Source organism: Caretta caretta, chromosome 14, assembly GCF_965140235.1.
Source record: "Caretta caretta isolate rCarCar2 chromosome 14, rCarCar1.hap1, whole genome shotgun sequence".
Lineage (NCBI taxonomy): Eukaryota > Metazoa > Chordata > Testudines > Cheloniidae > Caretta > Caretta caretta.
In genome coordinates, this window is record NC_134219.1 from 30,451,573 (window position 1) to 30,477,837 (window position 26,265).

Here is a 26,265-nt window from a genome sequence, read left to right on the forward strand (position 1 = left end):
AAACACTGAGTCCTCTGTCTCGGCAGGCAGGCCCAGCCGCGAAAGCCAAAGACTCCCTGAGAACAGGGGGAGGTTCGCCTGAACTCTCAGGAATGGAGGCTTGGCCCATAGGGTAGGGTTACCATATTTGAATTTTCAAAAAAGAGGACACTCCGGTGGGGGGGGGGGGGGGGGGAGTTGTAGCCCTGCCCCCTATCTACTCCCTCCCACTTCCTGCCCCCTGACTGCCCCCCCCAGAACAGCCAACCCATCCAACCCCCGCTGCTCCTTGTCCCCTGATCGCCCCCTCCCAGGACCCTGCCCTCTATCTAAGCCTTCCTTCTCCCTGTCTCCAACTGCCCCCTCCTTAGACCCCCCCACCCTAACTGCCCCCTAGAACTTCCCCCCTACCTGTCCCCTGACTGTCCTGCCCCCTATCTGCACCCCCGCCCCCTGACAGACCCCTGGGTCTCCCACACCTATCCAACCACTCCCTGTCCCCCGACTGCCCCCAGAGAACCCCCAACCCATCTAACCCCCACTGCTCCCTGCCCCTGACTTCCCCCCCCGAACCTCCGCCCCATCCAACCCCCCCTGCTCCCTGTCCCTTGACTCCCCTGACCCCTCTCCATATGCCCACCCCCTAACAGGCTCCCCCCAGAACCCCTGACCCATCCAATCCCTCCTGCTCCCTGTCCCCTGACTGTCCCTTGGGACCCCATGCCCCTTCTCCAGCCCCCCCCGGCCCCCGTACCCTGCTGCTCAGAGCACTGTGTCTGGGGTGCGGAGCCAGACACAGTGCCGTGCTCCCCTGCAGAGCGCGCAGCTCCCCCCCAGCCCCCAGAGTGCTGCATTGGGAGGGAAATCCCGGCCCTCTGGAGAGTTTTACAAATTCCTCCCTGAGGGCGATTTAAAACCCAAAAAGCCGGACATGTCCGGGAAAATCCGGACGCATGGTAACCTGACCACAGGGACTCCAGGATCTGCAGCTGCTGCCACCTCTATGGTGATTCCTCCGACCCATCACCAACCAGCTCTTCCCCATTCTGCCAGCCGGCCCCGCGATCTGACCGTGCAGCAGAACAGAAACCCTTTGGGACAGCAGGAGAGTCTCCTCAATGCCGCACTCTTTGCATGGCTTCCCACGGTCATCCTGAAACACGACTACCCTGCCCCCAGGAGTGTCTCAAGGAGCTGCCGGCGCAGTCACTGGGCACCCACTCGTAATGGTCTCGGGCAGTGGCATTGCAGAGGGAGCTGAGCAGATCGTCCCTTCCGTGACTTCCTGAATTGCTGCCAGGACGGATTCTCTTCTGCGCTAGGGAGAGTCCCCGAGGAAAAGCAGCTGTGGTAGGGGAGGGGGCAAGACAGGCTGTCCCCCTGAGCCCTTGTCTAGCAGGCAAGCAGGACTCTGGGAGCCAAGGGATCGGTGTGTCTTGCTGGGAGAGCAGAGCTGGAGAGCAGAAAAGGGCACTGGAGGAATTGTAGAAAAGTCAGTGTCACGGCCGGGTCATGGGCAGCCAGATCTAGTGGTCAGAGGCAGAGTCCACACTCACGAGACAGGAGTCGAGAGTCAGCTGGGTCAGGACACTGGAAGAGCAGAAGCAAAAGACCAAATTGTGTTCAGCACCTCAAGTCAGATGAGTCACCCCGAGTCCGGATGCCAGGAAATCAAGCCTGGGGAGCGGGAGCAGGAACAGCCAACACACGGTCCAGAGGGGGCGGGTGGGAGCTCGGGTGTTCAGACAGCTTGTTCCTGCTGCTGGTTTAAGGAGGTCCTGGGGGCCGATTAGCTGCTCTGGGACTCTGCCAATAGGAGCCTCAAACTACTTCGTCAGTCCTAGGTAAGCAGTTTTTCGTAGGCTTCCAGGTGGCGTGCTGGAGGCTGGCTGCTCCCAGGAACCCTGCAGACCCGGGTTAATGACCCAGGGGTCAGGACAGTGAGTGATCTCTCCCCGCTCAAACCTCCTGCACGAAACAGTCTCCAGGGTCCCGGACGCATCCTCTGAGAATAAAAAAACACAGTCATGAGGACAAATAGGCTATGGAACAGGAGTCCCCTCTTTGTTGCAACAGCCCCAAGTGCCCAGAAGAGTGGACGGTTCTTACCTCCAGGAGATGCCTGGGATCTTCCATCTAAGCCTCATTGGGACCCCTGTTTCTTGGTCTGACAGGATGAGATCATCTGTCCCCACTGCTCCCTGTGCTGGGCTGGCTGCAGCACACATCTGTGTAAGAGGCTGGGCCAGAGAGATGTTACAGTCAGGGTCCAGGCAGCCCAGAAGGAGAACAGAGGGTCTGAAACCAGAAGGCGAAGCAATCAAATCAGCGGATTCGACAGAGACGTTTTGTACCCTACAGGCACTTCAAAGAAGGCCTGTTAGGAAAGCTGAGATGTTAGTCTGGAAACTGCTAAGGCAAAGATTGTGACTTGTTAAGGTTCAGTTTAAGTCACTACAAAGTGTGTTTTGTTTTCTTTGTCTGTTTGAAATTTGTCTCTTTCTCTTGCTTAGTTTCACTTAAATCTCTTCTTTGTTACTGTGCTTCCCAAAGCACCTCAGCGTTGTGTGTTCGAGTGAAGTGTGAGTCTCCAGCCTACCTAACAGGCTGAGCTGTGCCCTGTCTCTCTGAAGGTAGCGAATAATTTCTGAGCGGTGCTGGGCCCAGAGTCCAAGGGCAGTTCACCAGACGTCTCCTGTGAAGCCCAAAGAGACCAAAGGAGCAGGAGAGATTCAGGCCCCACTGACCCATGGGAACTTCCCACAGAAGAGGCTACACAGGGCTCCAGACACAGCCAGCAGGATCCCTCCCACAAGCTGGGCCAAGTCCTTCCCCTCCCAGACCCACAGCTTCCTCCCCACCCCAGCCTCAGGAACCCCTCCCACCTCCCTGCTCTCCCCACCCACTCTCCAATACCAGGCTGTTTCCAGAATGGAAGCAGGTGCGTACCAGAGTTCACTCACCGCTAGATGCTGGCCAGGCCTCGTGTCACCGCTTTCTCGCTGGGCTAGCAACCCCGCTGATACTCACTCTTGCAGTTTCTTGGCTGGGAACTCAGCCCTCCAACCAGGTGACTGGCCTTCACTCCACTCCTTCCTGGGTCGTGCTCCTTGCAAACAAAGTCCAAAAATGTCTTGAACAGAAACAAGGCCTTCCACCCTCGTGGGGAGTTCTGCCTCAGCCTGATTTCGGCTCGGCCTGCCCTTCTTGGGTCTCTATGGTCTTCTATGTCCCCTTCCTTAGGGACGGTGAGAGAACCCAGTCCTACCCTGGACTCCAGATTTTGGCCCAAGGCCGTCGACTGAACAGCTCGCTCTGCTTCTGGACTTTTGCTGCTGTTTTCCCTTGTTTCCTCTCAGGTGGGGCTCACTTGGTCATCAATTTGCCCTAGCCCCAGGCTAGGCAGCCATAGTCCAAGCCACCCTGTTAGATACCCTTCTCCTTCAAATCCGGTCCAGCCCGGCTGACAGGTTTGCTGCAGGGATCGTGAAACCCCATTGCTGATCAGAAGGAGGTCAGAGTCCGTTCTCTAGGAGCTGAAGGTCCATTTGTCCTCCTGCGGGAAGTGGAGATGGAGAGCGGAGATGTTAGGTGAAAGAGACTGCATGATGGAGTTGGAGACTGAGGGATGGGAGCCTCCTCCCACAAACGCTCCCAGGAGAACAGGTTTGAGGAGTTCTCTGGGGAGCCCCTTGCTAGGAAAAAAACAAGGGTGGCACATTGATGGAGATGTCTCTGTCCCAGGGATGGGGGAAGCTCCCAGCCAGGCTATGCAGCAGGGATCCCATTTCTCCCCCAAGAAACCCAGATGCCCAAAGAAGTCAATGGCTCTTACCTCCAGGAGGGAGTGGGGTCTTCCCTCTCAGCCTCTTTGAGAACTACCACTGCTTGGTTTCCTCGGACAAGGGGACCTGCCCCCACTGCTCCCTGAGGTGGTTCAGCTTCTGACTGCACCCATCTGGGAGGCTGTCACACACCCCAGGGCCTAGAAGACATGTGGGGAGGAGGCTCCTCTTCATGTCAGACTCTGAGAGCCCAGAGAAGGGCCAAAGGAAGAATAAAGGGCAGGAGATGAAGCTAGCCCTGAGCTTCTGTCCCATCCTCACCTCCTCAAATGTGGAGCTTCCTGAGCTTCAGTTGGGCAGACAGTCTGTCGCCCTGACCCAAAGGTCCTTCTGCGCCATATGGGGCAGGAAGATCTCTGCCTGGGAGCACGGGGAATGGGATGGGGGTCAGATCAAGGAAAGAGGGGAGGGGTATGGGTGCGAGGGAAAGAGCTCCTGCCCCAGATGAAGGAATTTGGGGGGCCGAGGGAAGGACCAGCTCCACAGAGAGGGGAGAGAATTTCTGTGAGTGCCGGGGCCTCCATTTCTGCTTCCACTAGCCCCGCATTTACAGTGAGACAGAGCAGTACCTGCAGCAGGGAGCGGGACTTGCTGAACAGGGAGGGGAACCTTTCAGAGCATCAGACGAGCCACAGCCCTTGCAGCGCCTCGGGCATCTGGTGCAAGTGCCTGATGATGTGAAGCTGGCACATGACCTTGGCTGTGACATCCTCGTGCTGCAGGGGAACGAGAACATGGCAGAGACTGAGACACTCCCCAGGAAGCAGGGAGGATGAAGGGCACCTGGAATCAGCACCATCATTTCCACCCAGCAGCTGCTCATGTCTGAGTGCTGGATTCACCCTCCCGACCCCCAGGATGGAGGCTTGCTGTCCTCTCTAGTGACCTCCAGTGCCAACCCCCCTCCTTGTAGGGTGAGCTTCTGCCACCTCCCCATCTGCCCCTGACAGCTGGTCCACTTCCAACCCACCTGGGGACACCGCTCAAGTTCGTAGAACCCTCTCCTCCACCCCTACCTCCATCCCCACCCTGGTAGGGCAGGGAGGGGGCTCTAGCAGGGTAGCGGGGGGCAGGAGGGATTCTGGCAGCAGTGAAGTGGGATGGGGAGAGGTTGAGACCTTTCCCCAAGTCACCCCAGTGACAAAAGCTGAAGCCACAGGATGGCAGCCCTGGTGAACGGGGCAGGTCAGCAGCCCCTGCTGACTGAATCCTCCCGTTCTCTCTAGAGTGGGTCCAGCCCTATCAGCAGCAAGACCAGCTTCCCACGCCCATGTGCCTCAGCCCTTCCTGGTCAATCGCCAGCACCAGTCAGTCCTTGGCCTCCCAGGCTGCCAGGGAAGGGAGTAACTCTCGATGGTGGCTCGGGTGACATGGACACTAGGCTATGGGGAAATGGGTGCAGCTCTGTGGGACAGGAAAGGTTCCCAGAGGGCACTTAGGGGACTCTCCTGTCCTTCCCAGGAGTGATAGCAGAGCACCACATCCTAAGAAGAGAAGTCCATGAAGTCCAGAAGTCCTCACTAGGCTCCTTGCCACCAGGCCAGTGAATGGCGATAGGATGGGAATGAGGCCCCGGCCCCCACCCCAAGCTCCTGAGTCGATTGCAGCTGCGTACCGTGACCCCCATCAGTTGCTGGGCTTCCCCCAGGAGGGAGTAGACGAGCACCAGCCCAGCCTGGCTGACACGCAGCAGGGGGTCGTGGATGGCCAGCACTGCTGTCTGCAGGAAGGATCTTTTCTGCCCAATGGAGAAGAATTTTCCAAAGACCTAAAACCAAGAGGACACAAGGCTCGAGCAGATTGCCCACAGACAGCCTCCAAGTCCTGGCGGTACAATGGCCTCTAGTGCCCCAAAGGGCGGGGAAGAGAGCTGCTGTGGCCAAGGCACTTCATTCCCCAGGAGGCTTTCAGGGTCCCAGGGCTCAGGGAAGCCCCTTTATTAAAAGGTCGCAGATGCTGAGGGACCAAAGCCTCCAGTGGCTCTTTTGGGAGGGGAATTTATGGCAGGGGCCAGGATGGGCTGGAAATGGATCTCTAATGTGTGCGAGCAGGCCCACTCTGCTGTGCAGGGCACAGAGACGACAGGGGACCCTGTATTGCTTCCAGCAGAGAGATCTCCTCCACCTCAGCGGCTAGAGGAGTGTGTGTGTGTGTTGTGGGGGGCAAGGGGGTTGGAGCTGACAGACCAAAGGTCTCTTCCCCGCAGCTTGGGAGATGGGGGCAGGGGGGGTGTCTTTGATTTTCTACTTGTGCAGCAAGTAGCCGCAACTTGGCTCAGTGACAATGTGCTTCTTTGGAACAGTGGCTGAGGTCCAGATACTCTGCCATTCCCTGGCTGGGTCTGGAGACATGAGGGGGGCGCATGTGGTCCATATTGGCTCTGGAGCTCACTATGTCCCCTACCCAGTTCCCAGGTTGGGGCATTCTGCTTCCTGACCGGCAATGGAATTGGGCAAAGCCCACCTCCTTTCTCTGCTTCTACAGGGTGCAGGGAATTAAAGAAGGGTCTGATCAAGCAATCGTGACTGACTGACCCATTGCTCTCCTCTCAGACACTTGGGGATCAGCCAGGGGGACAAGGAGCAGAGAGACACCCAGAGCCATAATCCTATCTTAACTCACCCACCCGGGGATCCTCCTTATGCCACGTAGCAATGCAGCCATGTAAGACACTCAAATCACGGCAACTAGCGAGGTTCCAATGTGGGACCTTTAGCACCAGCCTGTCCCACTGGTTGCTGGATGAGGAACTCTGAGCTGGAAATAAGGAGTGGGCTCTTTTCCTGTCTCCAGGAGGCATCCACTGCAGGGAACCCAACCAGCCACACTCCCTGAGCTGAGTCATGCCCTGGCACAGTGCCCTTACCTCCCCCACTCTGGCTGTGTTCTTGTAGCCCAAGAGCCTGCTGTCCTGGTGCCAGTCATAGCACCAGAGATCTTCCGCCTCATGTATGGTCAGGCCTGGAAGAGAGAGAGAGAGAGAGAGAGACTTTTCTCCTTCTGGTTGCAGTTTCTGTGTCCTTCCAATCCCATTGGTGGCTGCACAGTGGAGTGGAGAAGAACAGAGGCAGAGAGAGACTTGTCCTCCAGCTGGGGTCAGTCGGAGAGAAATGGTCTGGGGATCCATTATCCACCTGTGGTCACTCATAGTCCCCTATTGGGTTCCGTGTCCCAGCTGGGTTCCTTACCCCTCTGTTGGAGCAGCAGTTGGTAGAGCCGGTAAGTCCCCTCCCTGGCCTGCCGGCTGATGTCCTTGTCTGGATCGCTGACAAATAGAGCCAGCTGGGCCACATGGTGACCCATCCTAGGGAACTCGGCTGAGATCTAATGGAAGGGAGAGCAGAGGGGACTCCATCAGCATTTTCCTGTCAGCTCCCCTGGGCCAGAGGGCTCCTTCCCCTTAGCTCCTCTGCAGGAGATGCTGGGGGAGAGGAGCTTGAGATCGACCCTTCATTTGCTCTGCTGCCAAGGGAGCCTGGAGCTGCTTTGGGATGCCAAGCAGGGGCTGGAGCGTGGGCCCCTTAAAGGCCCAGGGACAACACTGAACCAGGACAAGAAGAACTTGACTCAAGCCTAGCTCAGTCCCTGCTCTGACTCTGCCTCCCCATGAAGAACCCTCCTAAGCCACAGCCCCAGCAGCAGCAGATCCTGCAGCCCGCTGGAGCCAGCCCGCCTCCGCCTGGAGCCAGCAAGCTGGGCTCAGAGCTCACTTACGTCAAACTCAGGGAGGGTGACTGTGTATCTCAGCAGGGCTGTGCTGCTCCCGATGGCCCTGGCTCGCTCCTGCGACACCCTGGACACGACCCACAAGTTGATATCCTGTGGGGAAAGGAGGCAGGTCAGACTCAGTGGCCAGGTGCACCTGCTTTGCAAATGAGCCCCCCACGCCCCCAGCCCCAGGGGCCTGAGACATTCTGCGTAGGGGGGAATAGCTGAGTCCTTGGTGGCAGAGCTTTAGAAGGGGATTCTTTCCCCCAGGACGCAGCTTGTACCCTGCAGGTCACAACTTGTCAGCGTCTCTCTAGATTGGGACAATGTTCGGGGTCGGGGCTGGTCCCATCCTCCCAGAACTCCTGATTCCTGAAGAGTTCACCAGAAAGGAGACTGAACCCTCGGCCCTTCCCTGCTACGCAAATCCTTAGGGGGGATGTAGGGAGTGACTGAGAACACAATCCCCCCAGGAATTTCAGAGCAGATCAGAGGGAAGGGCTGATTCCCTGGGCTCCTCCTGTTTCTCTAGGAAGGAGCGTGTGCCTCTTCTCTGAGAACCATCTCCCAAATCTCATGGGGTGTGTGTGGTGGAGGGGTGGGGGAAAGGGTGGGTTTTCAGACTCTCACTCCCCAAGACAGCCAGGAGCCCTGTGGTTAGTGCTCAGTAGAACCAGGCAGAGCTCTGGCTTGTAGTCCCAGCTCCTTCCTCTGTCCCTCAAGAAGGAAGGACCTGACACTGCATTGCACTGACCTCCCCAACCAAGGACGGCCCACTGGGGACCCAGCTGGGAGGATAGAGTAGAAAATGGATCTTCCAGTCTCTCCTTACCAGTCCCCCAAAGAGGTCAGGTGAAATGGGGCTCACCTCCAAGATGAAGTGGAGCCTGTCTGTGTCTGGGGACTCTGCCAGCAGGTTCCCCAGCATGGCATCCAGGACCTCTGGGATGACTTTGTGCAGAGCCTGCAAAGCATGGGTCAGAGTTAGGGAACCTGAGCCTACACCTGCCACAGGATGGGAAGAGGGGTCTCTGGGAAGCACTGGGGAGACTCCCAAAAACACATATCCTGGCCTCTCTCCTTCACATCCCACTGCAGGCAATTCGCAAGAATTGATGACACCTGGACCTTTGATCCATGAGCTTAGCAGGTCTCTGCAGAGGGCCTTGTAGGCAGAAGAGTATGAAACAGCCAAGTTGCTATGGATGGAAGCTGGGCTTCTGGGCAAAACACGGCTTATGGAAGAAAGAAAGAAATCCCCCAGGGAGGGGTAATCTCTTCCCTGCTGGAGGGAAGGATCCAACCCTGCAGCTTGTTCCATCTCCGCTACCCCACCCCTAAATCTGGAGCTCCAGCGAACCAAGGGAGCAGGGACCAAGGACCACTCTGGAAAAGTAAGAGGATGGAGGAAGAGGAGGTACCTGGATGTCGGTGGTGTCCTTCTCCGTGCCCAGGGTGAAGACGGAGTGAAGGGCAGCTCGCAAGAGGTGGGTCTCTAGCTCTGGCTCCAGGGCAGGTTTCATGGTGCTGCCAAGAGAGAGGAGCTGGTATTAGACTGTGCAGTACGGGGGTGGGACTGTCGCCAACACGGACACCAAGCCACAGGGATAGAGGCACAGGCTGGCGAGAACGGAAACTGAGGCACTTAGCTAGGGAATGACAAGGCCAAGGCGTCCCAGACAGACAGTGGCAGGACAGGAATAGCTCCTGTTCCCTGGAGCCTGCTGCCCATCCTGTATCTGAGCCCGGGAGTGAGCCCCTCCCCAAGGCCCCTGTCATGTTATGGGAGTGAAAAGAAGAGCCCCGCCAGGAGAGAGTGACCCTTCCCACCCCACCATCTCTGCCAGAGGCGCCACTCTTGGTAGGTGACCTGGGCGGGACAGTGACGGTGACTCCCAGCCTTGGGCCTGAGCAGCACTGGGGTGAGGGGAGCCGGCGGGGTGGGGGGGTGGGGCTGTCTCGGTACCAGAGGTTGCCCACTGCAGCCAGGGAGTGGGCGAGGACGGCGCTGGGTGACGAGTCATGGGGAAGCTCCTCGATGAGCTCCTGTGAGACGCGAAGGAGACAAAGGAGCGTGTGAGATTCAGGCCTGACTGACACCTCCCAGTGAGGAGATGACACAGCCAGTGCCCCACATGGCCAGCAGAATCCCCCACCACCTCCCGCTCTTCCCATTCCTTCCTGCCCATCAGACTCGTCCCCCTTCCCGGATTCCTGCCCAGCTCACTCCCAATCCCCTTCTCTCCTCCTCCCTCTCAAAACTGCCCCCATTCAGCCCCATCCCGACGACCGAGCTGGGACCATGTGATTCCTTGGCCCCCACTCTCAGCTGCCCTCCAGCCCCACAATTCCCCCCCTCCCCACTACTGACCAATCTCAGAATTTCTCCCTTCTCTTCTCCCAAGTCTTGAGCCCCAGCAATCCCTGCCCTCTGATGCCCCCTCCAACACCATCCAGCTCCCACCCATTAGCCCGGCCATACCCCTGCCAATCCCATCTCTCTCTCCTCCCTCCAGCTGCCGTATGGCGTGTCTCACTCACCACGATCCTCTTCACCACAGCCGCCTTGCAGCAGCGCGGCTCCAGCGTGTCCTCCCCTCTCTCCCGTGCAGCCAGACATGCGGGGTAGATGGCCTGAAGGAACAGGAGCTGCTGCCCCTCATCCTGGACCCACCAGGAGTGGGGTATAGCGAGAGAGAACCTGTTAGCTAGGGACCTTCCTGCCCCACCCACACCAGCTCCAGGGCTCTGGCCTCAATGGGGGATTGTGGGGACCCGCCTATTCTCCAAATTCCCCACCACTCCTACACAAGCAGGATCAGGAACTGGGACAGTTCCTGTGGGGGGACAAACACCCCCATCTTGGGGGTCCCACATCATGGGTGTAAAAGGGCCCCATTAGGGGTGGTGGATCAGGAGGGACAAGACCCTCGGCAGGGGGTGGGGATGCTGGGAAGGGACAGGGCAATCTTGCTTCCAGCCCAGGTGGGGAACATTTGTACCTTATCTCTGCACTGGAGCTGCTCTCGGATGACCTTGAGAGCAGCTTCATCTTTGGCCATGTCCACCCCTTCCTCCTGCTCCGAATCCAGGGGGGTCCCTGCACCAGGGAGGGAAGGACAGAGGCATGGTGGGCAGAGCAGGATTCAAGACCCCCTTCCCACCTCAGGCACCCAGGGCAGATTGGGCCCCAAACCTCCCACTCAGGGATGCCTTCAGCCCCCAACAGCTGCAGAAGCCCAGAGCAGAGCCCCCCTCCCCTGCCCAGGACTCCAGGGGAGGTGCCTGTTCCCCCCGCCCGGAGCAGCAAGGACCAGAGTGGCAGCAGCTCTTCACACCCCCACCCCCAGGTCCCCGTGCGGAAGGGGCAGCTGTGTGATGGCTGCTGCTGTCCGTGGGGTTCGCGGGGCTCAGGTCAGACACCTGGGCTGGGGACCCCCACCCCCCGTATCCCTGGGAGAGCCTCTGGGCCCAGGGTGTTCACATCCCATCCTCAGCCCTCCCTCAGCCCAGCCTGGCTCCTCACCTGGAACAAAGCAGTGGCCTCCATCGGCCTGGCTGCTGCCAGAGGCCCAGGTGCTGCCGCTGTCCCAGGCTGAGCTGCCGGTGCTGGGACAGGGACCTTCCCCCTCCTGGCCGGCGGGGGCTGGAAGGGCCTCAGAGACCGGGCAGGGCGATGCCTCCTGATGGGAAGGAAGGCTGGGCTCCTGGGGCCGCTGCTGCCCACACAACAAGCCCCAGAGCCACCCTGCCCGGCGCCCCTCCTGGGCTGGGTCCTGTCTGCAAAGCCGCAGCCTGGGCCAGCTCCACTGGGGCCTGATCGGGGCCTCTCCCAGCTCGGCGCCTGCGCCGGGAGCCGGGTTCCTTTTCCAGAAGGCCGGGCACTTCCGCCGTCTGGCCTGGACGGGACCTGCTTCCCCGCCAGTGGGGACGCAGGGGTTGCTCTGCCCCTTGGGAAGGTGGCAGCTGCTTCCCTCAGGCTCTGGGGCCACCTGCAGAGCCTTCCTCCGCAACATCCGCAGGAGCCTGGCCATCCTGGAACCGAGCGGGGAGCAGGGGTGAGCCTGGGCTCAAGGCAGCCTTTCACTCCTGGGCCTTTTCCGTCCCTCCTCCTCCCTGCTCCAATCACAGCAGCCCCCTCTGCCCCCACAGGAGTGCAGGGAGTGCCATCTACACACACGGGCAGGAGTTCCTTGCATGATCTGCTCCCAACGTTCCCCCTCGTAATCCCGGCTGCTGCAATATCCAGGAAGTCTCATCCTTTTCCAGCAAGGGGGTCAGTCCCAAAGACCATCGGTTACTCTGGACAAGCAGCCCCCTCCTGTCATCCCAAGCCACTCTCCCGCCCAGGCTAGAGAAGGAACAGAACCCAGGAGCCCGGACTTCTCCTGCGAAACCATTCTCCACGTCAAAGTCACAAAGACCCTAAGCACAGGAAGACCAGGGCCCTCCTCGTTCCCATTGATTTCCATGCTCAGCAGCTCACAGGGTCTGGCCCAGCTCAGAGACTCTCAGCCTGGGGAACAGTGTCCCACAAGGAAAGGGCTGGGTGCCCCATTGCTGGAACCTTTCCAAACACACTGGAGACGGCTCTGGAGAAGCCCCTGCCCGGTCTAAGAGTGAGGGGCTCTTGGGGGCTGTTTGCAAATGAAATCCCCCTTTGGAGATAGTCTCTCCCCCTGTTTCTTCTCTCCCCAGATAGACAGGGGAAGACACCGAGGAACCCGAATGCCACTCACTTGCTCTCAGTGATGGTATGATGGATGGCGGATGTTCAGGGTCAGCAGACGTCCCTTGCCCTCCTCCTCACTCTCCAAGCCCAAGGCAGGCTGGAGAGGGTGGTGACCTCAGGAGTTACCCTGCCCAGCCAGCAGGCAGGGTGATGACACGAGGGCGATCGACTGGCTGTGAAAACAAGAGTCTGTCTTATTGCCAAGGGACGGAGAAACTCAGCCAGCAGCAGGGGGTGCCGAACACTGCCCTAGGGCGGAGGTGACAGCGCCTCCAGGATCCTGACATCCCAGCACTTTACACACCTTCCTGGAGTCTCCCAACCCCGCTGGGCTGGAGCGATGGGACCCCAACCCGACTGACGGCAAACGGGCCTCAGCTACCAGCTCAGGGTCACACTGAGTGTCAGAGCCATGGATGGACCCCTTCACTAACCACTGCCGCACACTCCCTCCCACAGCTGGCAATTGCAACCAGGCCCTAATGGCTGGTCCCCCTGCCTTTGAGAGGGAGGGTCACTCCTGCTTCCATTGCTGCCTCTTGATCTGTGGGACTTTGGGAAAGTTGCTCCCCCTCTCCATGGCTCTCTGGGACTCACATTCCTGAATGGGCTTTAAAAAAGACAATGGTTAAAGTTTGGCCCCAACTAGTTCTTGTTTCTCGAGACTAGCCATTTTAGCAAAGTTTAGAGTTCTTGACATTCAGCACCTGGAAACATCCCTTTCTCCTTCGCAGACGGCCTTAACATCCCTTATCTCACCCAGGCTCACTGCTGCCTGGAGTTAGAGAATTGACCCTGTTCCCATTGGGCCTATCCAAGGTGTCACACAGCAAAGCGGTGACGGAGCCAGAAAGAGAAGACAACAGTCCTGACTCCTGTTCTAACTAACAGACAACAACCCCCCCCCAGAGGCAGGGATAAAGCCCAGGAAATCAGGTGTGAACATTTGCATGGAAACCGTTTTCTGTCAGAAAATCCATTCAGACGAAACCACTTTGTTTCTTGAAATCGTAACAAGTAGGATGAAAATTCTTTGCAAAAATATTTGTTTGCAAAACAAGAGCATCTCCTGTCCGTCACAGTGCATTAAACTGTCTCATCATACACAAAGGGGAGACACTATGCTCTGGAAAATTAGATGAGATGCTTCAGTCTGAGCTAAGTAGTTGCTGCTCTTCACAATTTCAAAACAATAAAATACAAATGAGATTGAATATTAGGTCATAATCTGCTGTGGCTCAGTGTGATAGGACACCCCTTAGTCTGCACTGCTCCGAGTGACACTCTTCAGTGGATCCCCAGCATCCACCCATGGCGAGGTAGGTGGGAGAGGATTGTTATTCGTACTTGACAGAAGGAGAAACGAAGGCTGAGAAAGGAGCAGTGACTTGTCTTAGCTGATGCAGCCAGTCAGTAGCAGAGTTGCTCTCAAATGAGCTACAGACCAACAATTGTTCCTAGTAATTATTCAGCAATTATTTCAGAAGAATTGGAATGTTCGAGAGGATCATGAACTGCTCCGAGACAATGAATGGAGAGCAGCGTCAACATTGGTCAAACATAGAAGTGGTTTGACTTATTTGCTTGATCATAAAAGAGAACAACAAAGACCAGAGTTTCCTCCCTGTCAATAGCCCCCTCCTCAGCCAATCAAGGTTGGGACTTTGACGGGTGGGAGGCTAAGGGTTCTCATCAAATAGCCCAAAGAATGGCCCTGGTCACCACCGAGGGGATCACTCTCAGAGCACTAGTCCAGTCTCACCTCTCTGTGAGGGCCTCCCACACACCCCCCCCCCCCCCGGCCCCCGCTCCACCCACAGAGTTCCTGGTGGTGGGAGGAGAGCAGAGGAAAAGGACAAAGGAAGCAAGAAGAGAAAGGTAGGAGGGACAGAGGAAAAGGGAAAACAAAAAGGAGAAACCCCAATGTCCCCAGTAATTCTAAGGGACAAAATCCTAGGTCGGAAAGAAAATACTGCCCCCACAATCTAATGTTTTACTTTCCTAAAAATCAGCCAGCACCTGATGGATCAGACTGAACAGGTTCCAAACCTCTCCGAGGCTCTTACCTTCTATACAGGGACGTCTCTTTTCAAGAAAAACCACTAAAAGAAAAGGAGAAAACTCCGAAGAGGGTCCTCCTTGCGCTCACTTACGTGCAAGTGAATGCTCTCTCAGTCCTCCAGGAGAGACCTCGAGAAGGAGACGTGCTGAAGCAAAGCCACAGGGATCTCCGAGGTTGCCCCTGTCCTGCACCCCTGTCCTGCCTGGCTGATGTCAAGATCTCTCTGTGAGGTCATCACCTCCCCACCACCTTTGTCCAATAGGCTGAGGTCCTGCCAAAGGCCCTTGTGATGTCACTGCCACACCTACCCCTCCCCTGCAGTGCTGATGTCCTGCCCCTGTCCAGCTACATTGGATGTTTGAGCTGCTTCCCCTGGATCACCCCTCTCAATGAGCGTTCATTGTGGGCTCAAGCCGAACACAGTAAAACATCAGAGGCTTCTCCCCATGCTACGCTCAGTTTTTCATCAATTCTGGGTTTCATCAAGCAACTCACTTCTCATTCTTCTCTTGTATATACTAAACAGATTGAGGTTTTTCAATGTCTCATTATAGGGCATCATCCCCATCACTCAGTTATGAATCTTTTCTGCACCCTCTCCAATTGTTTTAACATAATATTCAAAATGTGGACACAAGAACTGGATTCAACATTCCAACATCAGTCTCATCAATGCTGTCCAATTGGTGAGACTTTATGGACAGAAGAGACAATTAGAGCATGTCATCCGACCCCCTGCATATCACATGCTTTCTGTAGAGCATGACCCAGTCCCCATCCCAGACACTCGGAGACTTTTCTTCCGCGGCAGCAATTCAGCTTGTGGGAGGCGGGACAAGCTCACACAGTCTCTCTCACGGGGCGTCTGTGGAGCAGCGTTCTGTCGATGCCCTTGTCGATCCAGGAGCCATTCCAAGGCCTCCTCTGTGACGTTGTGGAAATCACCCATAATGTTATCAGTTGTAATTTCATGTATATAGTTATGAGCCTGAAAATGTGTCTTCATGGCTTCAAACAATCAAAACTCATAAGGAACAGGGGGGCAGTTCACAGCTCATTAGGGCATGTATGGGACAAACCCAGCCCAGTCTCACAGGAAGAAAGGACACAGGCCTAGGCAGCAACAAAGAATCTGTTGGACTCTTGAGTGAGTCACCCCCATTCTCTTGGTCAGTTTGAGACTACAATGAGGTATTGCTCACCTGACCATGAAGGCGGGGGGCAAAGTCAAGAGGGTAATAAGAACATGATAAAAGGGAGAGACGCTTGCCATGCACTTCCTCTCTCTCATGTCCATCTACAGACATCACCACCAAGTGACTGGTGGCTGAAGGGCAACCAGCCAGCCTGTGGTTAGAAGTATCTAAGTTTGTAAGGGCACTGAAAATGTTAAGATCAGTTTAGAATGTGTTTTACTCTTATTTCATTTGACCAAATCTGACTATTGTGCTTGAATTATAATCACTTAAAATTTATCTTCTATAGTTAATAATTTTGTTTGTTTATTCTACCTGAAGCTGTGTCTTTGGTTTGAAGCATGTCAGAGACTCCCCTTTGGATAACAAGCCTGGTGTATATAAATTTCTTTGTTAAATTAACGAACCAATATAAGCCTGAAGCATCCCGTGGGCATAACTGGACACTGCAAGACAGAGGTTCCTAGGGTTGTGTTTACGGGCCAAGATATTGTCTGGTGTCATTCGGTTGCACAATCCCGGGAGCAGCTTACATGCTAGAGGCTGGGCGTGAACATCCCAGGAGTGGGGGTTCTCCCAGCAGAGCAGGGTAAACCTGGTTCCCAGAGTCAAGGATTGGAGTGACCTAGCAGATCACCAGTCCAGATAACATCAGGGGAACATCATAGTGGCGCAGTGAGCAGGGTGTATGTGCAGCTTGTTACTCCAAATGAAGTTCACATTTTAAGCACTGATATTTGTGGTTTTAAGTGAGTCTTAAGCGCAGTGGCTAAGAACAGTCAGGAGGAGATCACAGTTTTGTTATTTTCTGTTTGTTTATTTCGGGTGAGGGAAATAAGCACAAGAAAGCAGAAAAATGACTAAAAGTGAGGCAGCTACAAAACTAGAGCTGGCCAGACTGGAAATGACAAAGAAGGAAAAGGACCGTGAGTTTCAAATGTAGCAGGCAGAATGGAGGCTCAAAGAAGAGGAGGCTGCACACAGAAGGATTATGGAAGAAAGAGAGAGAAGAAAGAGAGAACACACCAGCTGGACCTGCTAGAGAAGCAGAACCAGAACCCCCAAACCCCAATGACTCCCATCACTCCAAAAATCCACAAATGGGAACACTTATGTCCTGCATACATGTAAGCAGAGTCAGGATGAGCTCCACCCTGACATCTGGTGGTGAGGTGTGGCAAGTTGTGGAAAAGAACTTCAGGGGCTGACCTCATTTGCATAGGCACACCCACCCCGCCTAGAATGAGGCCATAGCTGCCCAAGTGGTCACTTTGGCTGCTGTGGGATCCCCAATGTCTCTGTTATTGGGGCAGGAAGAATAAATTGTTATTACCCTGATTAGGGGAATCAAGGACAGTGGAACTGTACTTGGCCTTTTGTTATGATGGAGGGACTCACCATCAACTAAGTAGCACTCGCTAGGCAAGGAACATGGGTTCGAAAACTCTGTGAATGGAGAGAGGCTGGGGACAGGTATTAATACTTGGTGGCATGGGCCCCCTGGTGGGGGTCTTACATGCTAGTTGCACTTCCTCCTCTCTCCACTGTAGAATATCAGAGCTAATTTTGATTCCATTAGGAGTCTAGTTACAGGTTGCTGAGCTGAATTCACTTGGGGCTAATGGTGCACCAGCACTGAGGCTCCCCTACTACAAGCTGAAATCACAAAAGAGCTGAAATCACCGAGTGTTGTGTTAAGTAGTGGGGGAGCCTGAAGATATATGGTGGATCAGTTTGCGGGACGCAGAGCAGAGCGGCTGGTGGAGCAGAGCAGTTTGTTGGATGCCTAGAGCAGCTCATGGGGCCGCTGGCAGAGTGGAGCCCCGTGGCGAGGTGGGGCCATCAGCTTTGGACCACATAAGGTGCCCCTTACTCCTCCCCCGCCCCAATCTCCACGCAGGTTGGGAGGTAAAATTCTGCAGATAAACTTTTGAACTCTGGGGTTGCCCTGACCAGGGACAGAGTCTTTTGGGTCATTGGACTTTGGGTTGCTGGACTCAAGAACCCAAAGGAAAAGGACATGCCCCAATTTGCTTGGGGTGGGTTTTTTGCTCATGGGTTGTGTTATGAATCCTGTCGGTGGTGTTTCCCCAACATAATGCCACATTGTTTCTCTGTTATTAAAAGGCTTTTTGCTACACTCAGACTATGTGCTTGCGAGAGGGGAGGTGCCCAGTGGGGGGTGGTATATATTTGTCCCAGGTCACTGGGTGGGGGCTCAAGCCGGTTTTGCATTGTGTTATTGGAATGGAACCCCTAGATACTGAACCCGGCCCTTGTTGCTGCCAACTCTGACAGGCAGAAGGGTTACATACACTGAGGAGGATGATATTGCTGAATATCTGACCACCTTTAAAAGGCTGCGTGTAATACATGAAATCCTTGATAAGAGAGTTCCTACCCTCTTGCGAAATTAACTGGTAAAGCTTGGAATGTATTCAATGGAACGCCTATTGAAGATGCTTTAGACTATTGAAAATTTAAACAAACTGTTTTGCGAAGTTTTCAGATTACCCCTGAAACATATAGAGTTAAATTTAGGAATCTTAAGAGTGATATTGGTATGAGTAATGGAGAATAAGTAAACAAAACAAAAAATTTGTTGGGAAAATGGGTGAGGGGTAAAGACGTGGCAAGTTTTGAAGGAATGCTTGATCTTGTTGCTCAAGACCATTTCCTAGGCATATGTAAGGCTGAAGTAAAGCAGTGTCTATGGGATAAAGATGTAAAGATTGTGGATGAGATGGCTTTTTTAGCTGATACCTTTGAACAGACTCGTGCGTCTGTTGAGGGCAGGCCACAGAAAGAGGGGTTTAAAACTGGTGGGAAGGGAGGATTCCATTTTGCCCCTGGGAAGAGAGAAGGGGGTTGGGAGCCTAAACATTCTCTTACCCCAAAACATCCCTCTACTGCTAACCCTCATCCAAAATCTCCTGTAAAAGCAGAAGAGCCAAAAAGTGCGATCAGTGGAATTACACTGATAACCTGAGGAATAAATGTCCTGTTCTAGGAGGAAGCAGGAACCAATAGCTCATGTTAGTTCTGCTGTCCTCAACACAGAAACCCCCCAAGCAATTGAAACCTATCATATTGGTTTTGTGAGATTAGCCTCTGCAGAACCAGCTATGGAGCATGTTAAGGTTGTCCAAATTAATGGCAGGGAGTACTTGGGGCAGAGGGATACAGAGGCCTAGATCTCTCTGGTTAAGCAGAATGTGGTCCCAAACGCCAGTATGCTACCTGGCCAAATGGCAGAGATTGTGAGGGTGGGTGAAAGCAGATTCTTCATACCACTAGCTAAAATCCATGTGGTGTGGAAGGTTTGGAAAATGTTTTGAGTGGGGGGGTAATGGAACACCTCCTATTTGACCTGCTCCTTGGTAATGTTTTTTTTCCAGGTAGCTCAGGTTAAAGTATTTGCCTGCAGCAGGATGGAGTTTTATGCTGGGACCCCCAAGGGAAAGGTCTCAGGAACTGCTGAGAGAATGGGAGAGAGTCTCCTTGATTCTTCTGCAGCAGGGGAAAGCCACATGCTTCCAGGTGGGAGGGTGGTTGAGACCATCTCCTGCACTGCAGCTGGAAGCAACACCACATCAGGAAGGGATGGGGGTGTGACAGGTTGGATCACAGTGTTAGGGGGCTTATTCCTTCACCCACTTACTTTCCTGGTCCTTCTCGCATGAACAGAGAGCAACAATACCCGAAGTCCAAAGGTGCAAACAATTTGATGTTTATTGGGGTGAACTTCCAGCAAGCATGATTCCAGTTTCCTTCCTTAGTATCCTCCTTCCCAGCTCTGACACCACAGAGCCTTACACCTGTGTCCCTATTCCCATTCCTACCCTTAGCCAAACATGATTCCAACTTTCTTACCCCCATTCCCTGTTCCCATCTCCCTCCCCCACCCACTCACTTCCTCATTGACTACAGATTATATAGTAAAACTTGAGTTCTGCTTAGCTGTACCTTAACCAATCATTTTCCTGAAATTTAACTAACCAATCCTAACATATTGTAACATGATTATGTAACCAATTGTATCCCACCACCTTAATTAGTTTACACCCAGCAAAATTAATTATACAGCAGACAGGAACAATCACAGAACCAGACAGAGATTATACAGACAAACAATAGCAAAGTGGGAACTATAATGACAAGACAATACAGAAGTGAGGATTTCACATCCCAGCTATTGATAAGTGAGTTCTTGCCAGACAGGATGCTATCAAACTAAGTTTCCTTTTACATTTTCTAGGCACTTCCCTTTCTCTGGAGGTGATAGGAACTATCAGGACAGGATTGTATTCCTAACAGCCGAATAGCACCTTATTTCAGTGTGACTAGTTTGGAATGTGAGGATGTGACCGTTCGCTTCCCAGCTTATGGCTGCCTCTGCTGCTTAGCCAAAGGCCTTAGCCTAAGAACAGGGCCACAAACTGTCACAGTAAGAGAAGGCCCTTACACCGGCAGATAGTGATTTCTTTCTTTTATACCTCTAGAACTAGCCAAGCGATAAGAATACACCTAAATTCTTAGAGTATAGGCCTTTACAGACAGTCCTGAATATCTATATCCTAACACACAGTAACCCCCTTGGGGCTGCTAACTGATGTGCCAAGACTACTTCTGCCCCTGCTTTCCCTGCCAGCTTGGGACTCCAGCACCTTGTCTTGTTGTGCCAGTCACGGCAGTGTGCTCCAACACAGACCCAGGGTCTGAACCACATGCCCCAAAGTTGCAGACCTAACTGAAAGCAACTTAAGTAGTGTTCCTGTCTTTAACACTTAGATGCCCAACTCCCAATGGGGCCCAAACCCCAAATAAATCCATTTTACCCTGTATAAAGCTTGTACAGGGTAAACTCATAAATTGTTCACCATCTATAACAGTGATAGAGAGATATGCACAGCTGTTTGCCCCCTTCCCCCCCGGTATTAATACGTATTCTGGGTTAATCCATAAGTAAAAAGTGATTTTATTAAACAACAAAAAGTCGGATTTAAGTGGGTCCAAGTAGTAACAGACAGAACAAAATGAATTACCAAGGAAAATAAAATAAAACACGCAAGTCTGAGCCTAGTACAGTAATAAAACTGAATACAAATAAAATCTCACCCTCAGAGATGTTTCAATAAACTTCTTTCACAGATTATACGCCTTCCTAGTCTGGGCACAATCCTTTCCCCTGGTACAGCCCTTGTTCTAGCTCAGATGGTAGTTAGGGGATTTCTCATGATGGCCACCCACTTATATATCTTTTGCATAAGGCGGGAATTCTTTATCCCTCTCTGGGTCCCCACCCCCGTTCTAAATGGAAAAGCACCAGGTTTAAGATGGATTTCAGTACCAGGTGCCATGGTCACGTCCTGTGAGACCCCAAGCCTTCATTCCTTCCACCTTGGCTCACAGGAAGGCCTGCAAGCAAACAGAGCCATCCACAGTCAATTGTCCTGGCTGATGGGAGCCATCAAGATTCCAAACCACCATTAATGGCCCACACTTTGCATAATTACAATAGGCCCTCAGAAATTTCGTATTTCTAGTTCCAGACACAAGAGTGATACATTTCTACAACTAGGATGACCACACTCAGTAGATTATAAGCTTTGTAATGATACCTTACAAGAGACCTTTTGCATGAATAATATTCCATATATTATACATTATATTCACACTCATTAGCATATTTTCATAAAATCATATAGAGTGCAACATCACAGGGGGTGTAATGCCTGCCAAGGAGAGAACTGTCCAGGTTGTTAGCTGGCAGCAGGTTGCAGCTGAACCAGAGATAAACCCGACTCTAAGGAGCATAGAGAAACGTGTCCCAGAGGAGAGCCCAAAGAAGGGCTGGGGGATCTCAGAAACCACTGTTGTGGGTGAGTATTCCTGTGACTCTGTAACACAGGGAAGCAGTGTATTTCCAAGTAGGGGAGGGGCTGAGACTAGCTCCTTTCCAGCAGAAGGATGTGCCATGTTTGTCTTTTTTCCACAGGACAGAAGTAACTTTGTCTGTACAAAGTGCAAGCTGGTCTCCATATTGGAAGAGAAGGTTCAAGGTCTGGAGAAACAAGTATCAACCCTGTGTTGCATAAGAGAAAATGAAGATTTCCTGGAAAGACATCAGGATATGCTTCTATGGGCACAACATTCTTAAGAATCGGAGCAGGCTGCGCAGTGGGGACAGAAGGATGGTGAAGAAATTTGGCAATGTGACCTCCAGAAGAAGAAAGAGGAGCATCCATGTACCAGAAATGCAGATACAGGTGAGCAACCGTTTTCATGTTTTCTCCACAGGTACTAATGTGGACAGTGGACTAGATGATACATCTGAGGGAAGGGAGAAGAAGGAGACTCCACCAATTGGAAGGCATGAGATGCACTGTCCTAGGGATGGGGGTTCCATGACCACTGCTCCCAAGAGGAGGCAGGAGGTGGTGGTCGGGGACTCCCTCCTCAAGGGGACTGAGTCATCTATTTGCCATCCTGACCAGGAAAACCGAGAAGTGTGCTGCTTGCCAGGAGCGAGGATTCACGATGTGATGGAGAAACTGCCGAGACTCATCAAGCCCTCGAATCGCTTCCCCTTCCTGCTTCTCCACGTGGGCAACAATGATACTGCCAAGAATGACCTTGAGCGGATCACTGCAGACTACGTGGCTCTGGGAAGAAGGATAAAGGAGTTTGAGGCACAAGTGGTGTTCTTGTTCATCCTCCCTGTGGAAGGAAAAGGCCTAGGTAGAGATCATGGAAGTCAGTGAATGGCTATGCAGGTGGTGTCAGAGAGAAGGCTTTGGATTCTTTGACTATGGGATGGTGTTCCAAGAAGAAGGAGTGCTTGGCAGAGATGGGCTCCACCTAACTAAGAGACGGAAGAGCATCTTCACAAGAAGGTTGGCTAACCTAGTGAGGAGGGCTTTAAACTAGGTTCACCGGGGGAAGGAGACCAAAGCCCTGAGGTAAGTAGGGAAGTGGGATACCAGGAGGAAGCATGAGCAGGAGAGCGCAAGAGGGGAGGACTCCTGCCTCATACTGAGAAAGCAGAATGATCAGCGAGTTATCTTAAGTGCCTATACACGAATGCAAGAAGCCTGAGAAACAAGCAGGGAGAACTGGAAGTCCTGGCACACTCAAGGAATTATGATGTGATTGGAATAACGGAGACTTGGTGGGATAATTCACATGACTGGAATACTGTCATGGATGGATATAAACTGTTCAGGAAGGACAGGAAAGGCAGAAAAGGTGGGGGAGTTGCATTGTATGTAAGAGATCAGTATGACCGCTCAGAGCTCAAGTATGAAACTGCAGAAAAACCTGAGAGTCTCTGGATTAAGTTTAGAAGTGTGAGCAACAAGGGTGATGTCGTGCTGGGAGTCTGCTATAGACCAACAGACCAAGGGGATGAGGTGGACGAGGCTTTCTTCCAGAAACTAATGGATCACAGGCTCTGGTTCTCATGGAAGACTTCAATCACCCCGATATCTGCTGGGAGAGCAATACAGCGGTGCACAGACAGTCCAGGAAGTTTTTGGAAAGTGTAGGGGACAATTTCCTAGTGCAAGTGCTGGAGGAACGAACTAGGGGCAGAGCTCTTCTTGACCTGCTGCTCACAAACCAGGAATCATAGAATCATAGCATATCAGGGTTGGAAGGGACGTCAGGAGGTCATCTAGTCCAACCGCCTGCTCAAAGCAGGACCGATCCCCAATTAAATCATCCCAGCCAGGGCTTTGTCAAGCCTGACCTTAAAAACATCTAAGGAAGGAGATTCCACCACCTCCCTAGGTAACGCATTCCAGTGTTTCACCACCCTCCTAGTGAAAAAGTTTTTCCTAATATCCAACCTAAACCTCCCCCACTGCAACTTGAGACCATTACTCCTTGTTCTGTCATCTGCTACCATTGAGAACAGTCTAGATCCATTCTCTTTGGAGCCCCCTTTCAGGTCATTGAAAGCAGCTATCAAATCCCCCTCATTCTTCTCTTCTGCAGACTAAACAATCCCAGTTCCCTCAGCCTCTCCTCATAAGTCATGTGTTCCAGTCCTCTAATAATTTTTGTTGCCCTCCGCTGGACTCTTTCCAATTTTTCCACATCCTTCTTGTAGTGTGGGGCCCTAAACTGGACACAGTACTCCAGATGAGGCCTCACCAATGTCAAATAGAGGGGAACGATCATGTCCCTCGATCTCCTGGCAATGCCCCTACTTATACATCCCAAAATGCCATTGGCCTTCTTGGCAACAACGGCACACTGTTGATTCATATCCAGCTTCTCGTCCACTGTAACCCCTAGGTCCTTTTCTGCAGAACTGCTGCCGAGCCATTTGGTCCCTAGTCTGTAGCAGTGCATTGGATTCTTCCGTCCTAAGTGCAGGACTCTGCACTTGGCCTTGTTGAACCTCATCAGATTTCTTTTGGCCCAATCCTCTAATTTGTCTAGGTCCCTCTGTATCCTATCCCTACCCTCCAGTGTATCTATCACTCCTCCCAGTTTAGTGTTGTCTGCAAACTTGCTGAGAGTGCAATCCACACCATCCTCCAGATCATTTATGAAGATATTGAACAAAACCGGCCCCAGGACTGACCCTTGGGGCACTCCGCTTGATACTGGCTGCCAACTAGACATGGAGCCATTGATCACTACCCGTTGAGCCCGACAATCTAGCCAACTTTCTACCCACCTTATAGTGCATTCATCCAGCCCATACTTCTTTATAACATGCTGACAAGAATACTGTGGGAGACCGTGTCAAAAGCTTTGCTAAAGTCAAGGAACAACACGTCCACTGCTTTCCCTTCATCCACAGAACAAGTTACCTCGTCATAGAAGGCAATTAGATTAGTCAGGCATGACTTGCCCTTGGTGAATCCATGCTGACTGTTCCTGATCATTTCTCTCTCCTCTAAGTGCTTCAGAATTGATTCCTTGAGGACCTGCTCCATGATTTTACTGGGGACTGAAGTGAGGCTGACTGGCCTGTAGTTCACTGGATTCTCCTCCTTCCCTTTTTTAAAGATGGGTACTACATTAGCCTTTTTCCAGACATCTAGGACCTCCCCAGATCGCCATGAGTTTTCAAAGATAATGGCCAACGGCTCTGCAATCACATCTGCCAACTCCTTTAGCACCCTCGGATGCAGAGAATCTGGCCCCATGGACTTGTGCTTGTCCAGCTTTTCTAAAAAAGTCCTAAACCACTTCTTTCTCCACAGAGGACTGGTCACCTCCTCTCCATGCTGTGCTGCCCAATGCAATAGTCTGGGAGCTGACCTTGTTCGTGAAGACAGAGGCAAAAAAAGCATTGATTACATTAGCTTTTTCCACATCCTCTGTCACTAGGTTGCCTCCCTCATTCAGTAAGGGGCCCACACTTTCCTTGACCACCTTCTTGTTGCTAATATACCTGAAGAAACCCTTGTTCTTACTCCAAGTGTGATTTGGCCTTCCTGATTTCACTCCTGCATGCCTAAGCAATATTTTTATGACCTCCCTGGTCATTTCTCCATTCTTTTTTGTGTTTAAGATCAGCAAGGATTTCACTGTTAAGCCAAGCTGGTCACCTGAAATATTTACTATTCTTTCTACACATCGGGATGGTTTGTTCCTGCAACCTCAATAAGGATTATTTAAAATACAGCCAGCTTTCCTGGACTCCTTTCCCCTTCATGTTATTCTCCCAGGGGATCCTGCCCATCAGTTCCCTGAGGGAGTCAAAGTCTGCTTTTCTGAAGTCCAGGGTCCGTATTCTGCTGTTCTCCTTTCTTCACTGTTCTCAATGGTAGCTGATGACAGAACAAGGAGTAATGGTCTCAAGTTGCAGTGGGGGAGGTTTAGGTTGGATATTAGGAAAAACTTTTTCACTACGAGGGTGGTGAAACACTGGAATGCATTACCTAGGGAGGTGGTGGCATCTCCTTCCTTACATATTTTTAAGGTCAGGCTTGACAAAGCCCTGGCTGGGATGATTTATTTGGGGATTGGTCCTGCTTTGAGCAGGGGGTTGGACTAGATGACCTCCTGAGGTCCCTTCCAACCCTGATATTCTATGACTCTATGAAGGCAACATGGCCTTACGAGCAAGGGCAGGAGAGGTAAATTCATAGAGACCAAGGTCAGAAGGGACCATTACGATCATCTAGTCCGACCTCCTGCACAACGCAGGCCATAGAACCCCACCCACCCACTCCTGTGAAAAACCTCTCACCTATGTCTGAGCTATTGAAGTCCTCAAATTTGTGGTTTAAAGACTTCAAGGAGCAGAGAATCCTCCAGCAAGTGACCCGTTCCCCATGCTACAGAGGAAGGCAAAAAACCTCCAGGGCCTCTTCCAATCTGCCCTGGAGGAAAATTCCTTCCCAACCCCAAATATGGTGATCAGCTAAACCCTGAGCATATGGGCAAGATTCACCAGCCAGACACCCAGGAAAGAATTTTCTGTAGTAACTCAGATCCCACCCCATCTAACATCCCATCACAGGCCATTGGGTGTTGTCAGTGATTAAAGAAACTGTCCCAGTTGTTAGCTGGCAGAGTTTTTCAGATGAAAAAGAGACAGAACCCTTCCTAGGGACCACAGAGAAAATGTGTCTGAGCAGGGGGCCCAGAGGAGGAAACTGGGGAAGGAATAGTGGGGGTACAGGAATGTCTCCTCACTAGTCACTTGGGGCAGGATGCCCAGAACACTAGGAGGATGGCTGGGTCAGCATCTGTGCACCCAGGCACTCAGCCTGTGAC

General features: G+C 52.7%; 1 protein-coding gene and 1 long non-coding RNA gene across 3 annotated transcripts in view; both read right to left on the bottom strand.

Annotated features, from left to right (window-relative positions):
- Positions 1 to 772: 772 nt before the first annotated feature.
- LOC142069232 (uncharacterized) lies at positions 773 to 4,612 on the bottom strand. 2 transcript variants are annotated; one of them, XR_012665031.1, is made up of 4 exons: positions 4,394 to 4,612; positions 2,943 to 3,535; positions 2,089 to 2,277; positions 773 to 1,984 (listed from the first exon to the last, which is right to left on the bottom strand). It is a non-coding gene; the product is annotated as an uncharacterized LOC142069232 (long non-coding RNA). The 2 variants fall into 2 exon arrangements; XR_012665030.1 differs by lacking the exon at positions 4,394 to 4,612 and adding an exon at positions 3,815 to 3,916.
- A 2,356-nt stretch (positions 4,613 to 6,968) lies between these two features.
- LOC142069201 (maestro heat-like repeat-containing protein family member 7) overlaps positions 6,969 to 26,265 on the bottom strand; it is a 32,347-nt gene continuing 13,050 nt past the window's right edge. The window contains exons 2-7 of the mRNA XM_075119715.1: positions 10,074 to 10,196; positions 9,499 to 9,578; positions 8,954 to 9,059; positions 8,401 to 8,496; positions 7,539 to 7,643; positions 6,969 to 7,148 (exon numbers count right to left, since the gene is read on the bottom strand). Coding sequence (XP_074975816.1) covers positions 6,969 to 7,148; positions 7,539 to 7,643; positions 8,401 to 8,496; positions 8,954 to 9,059; positions 9,499 to 9,578; positions 10,074 to 10,196 — 690 coding nt within the window. The remainder of the gene's footprint in view (positions 7,149 to 7,538; positions 7,644 to 8,400; positions 8,497 to 8,953; positions 9,060 to 9,498; positions 9,579 to 10,073; positions 10,197 to 26,265) is intronic.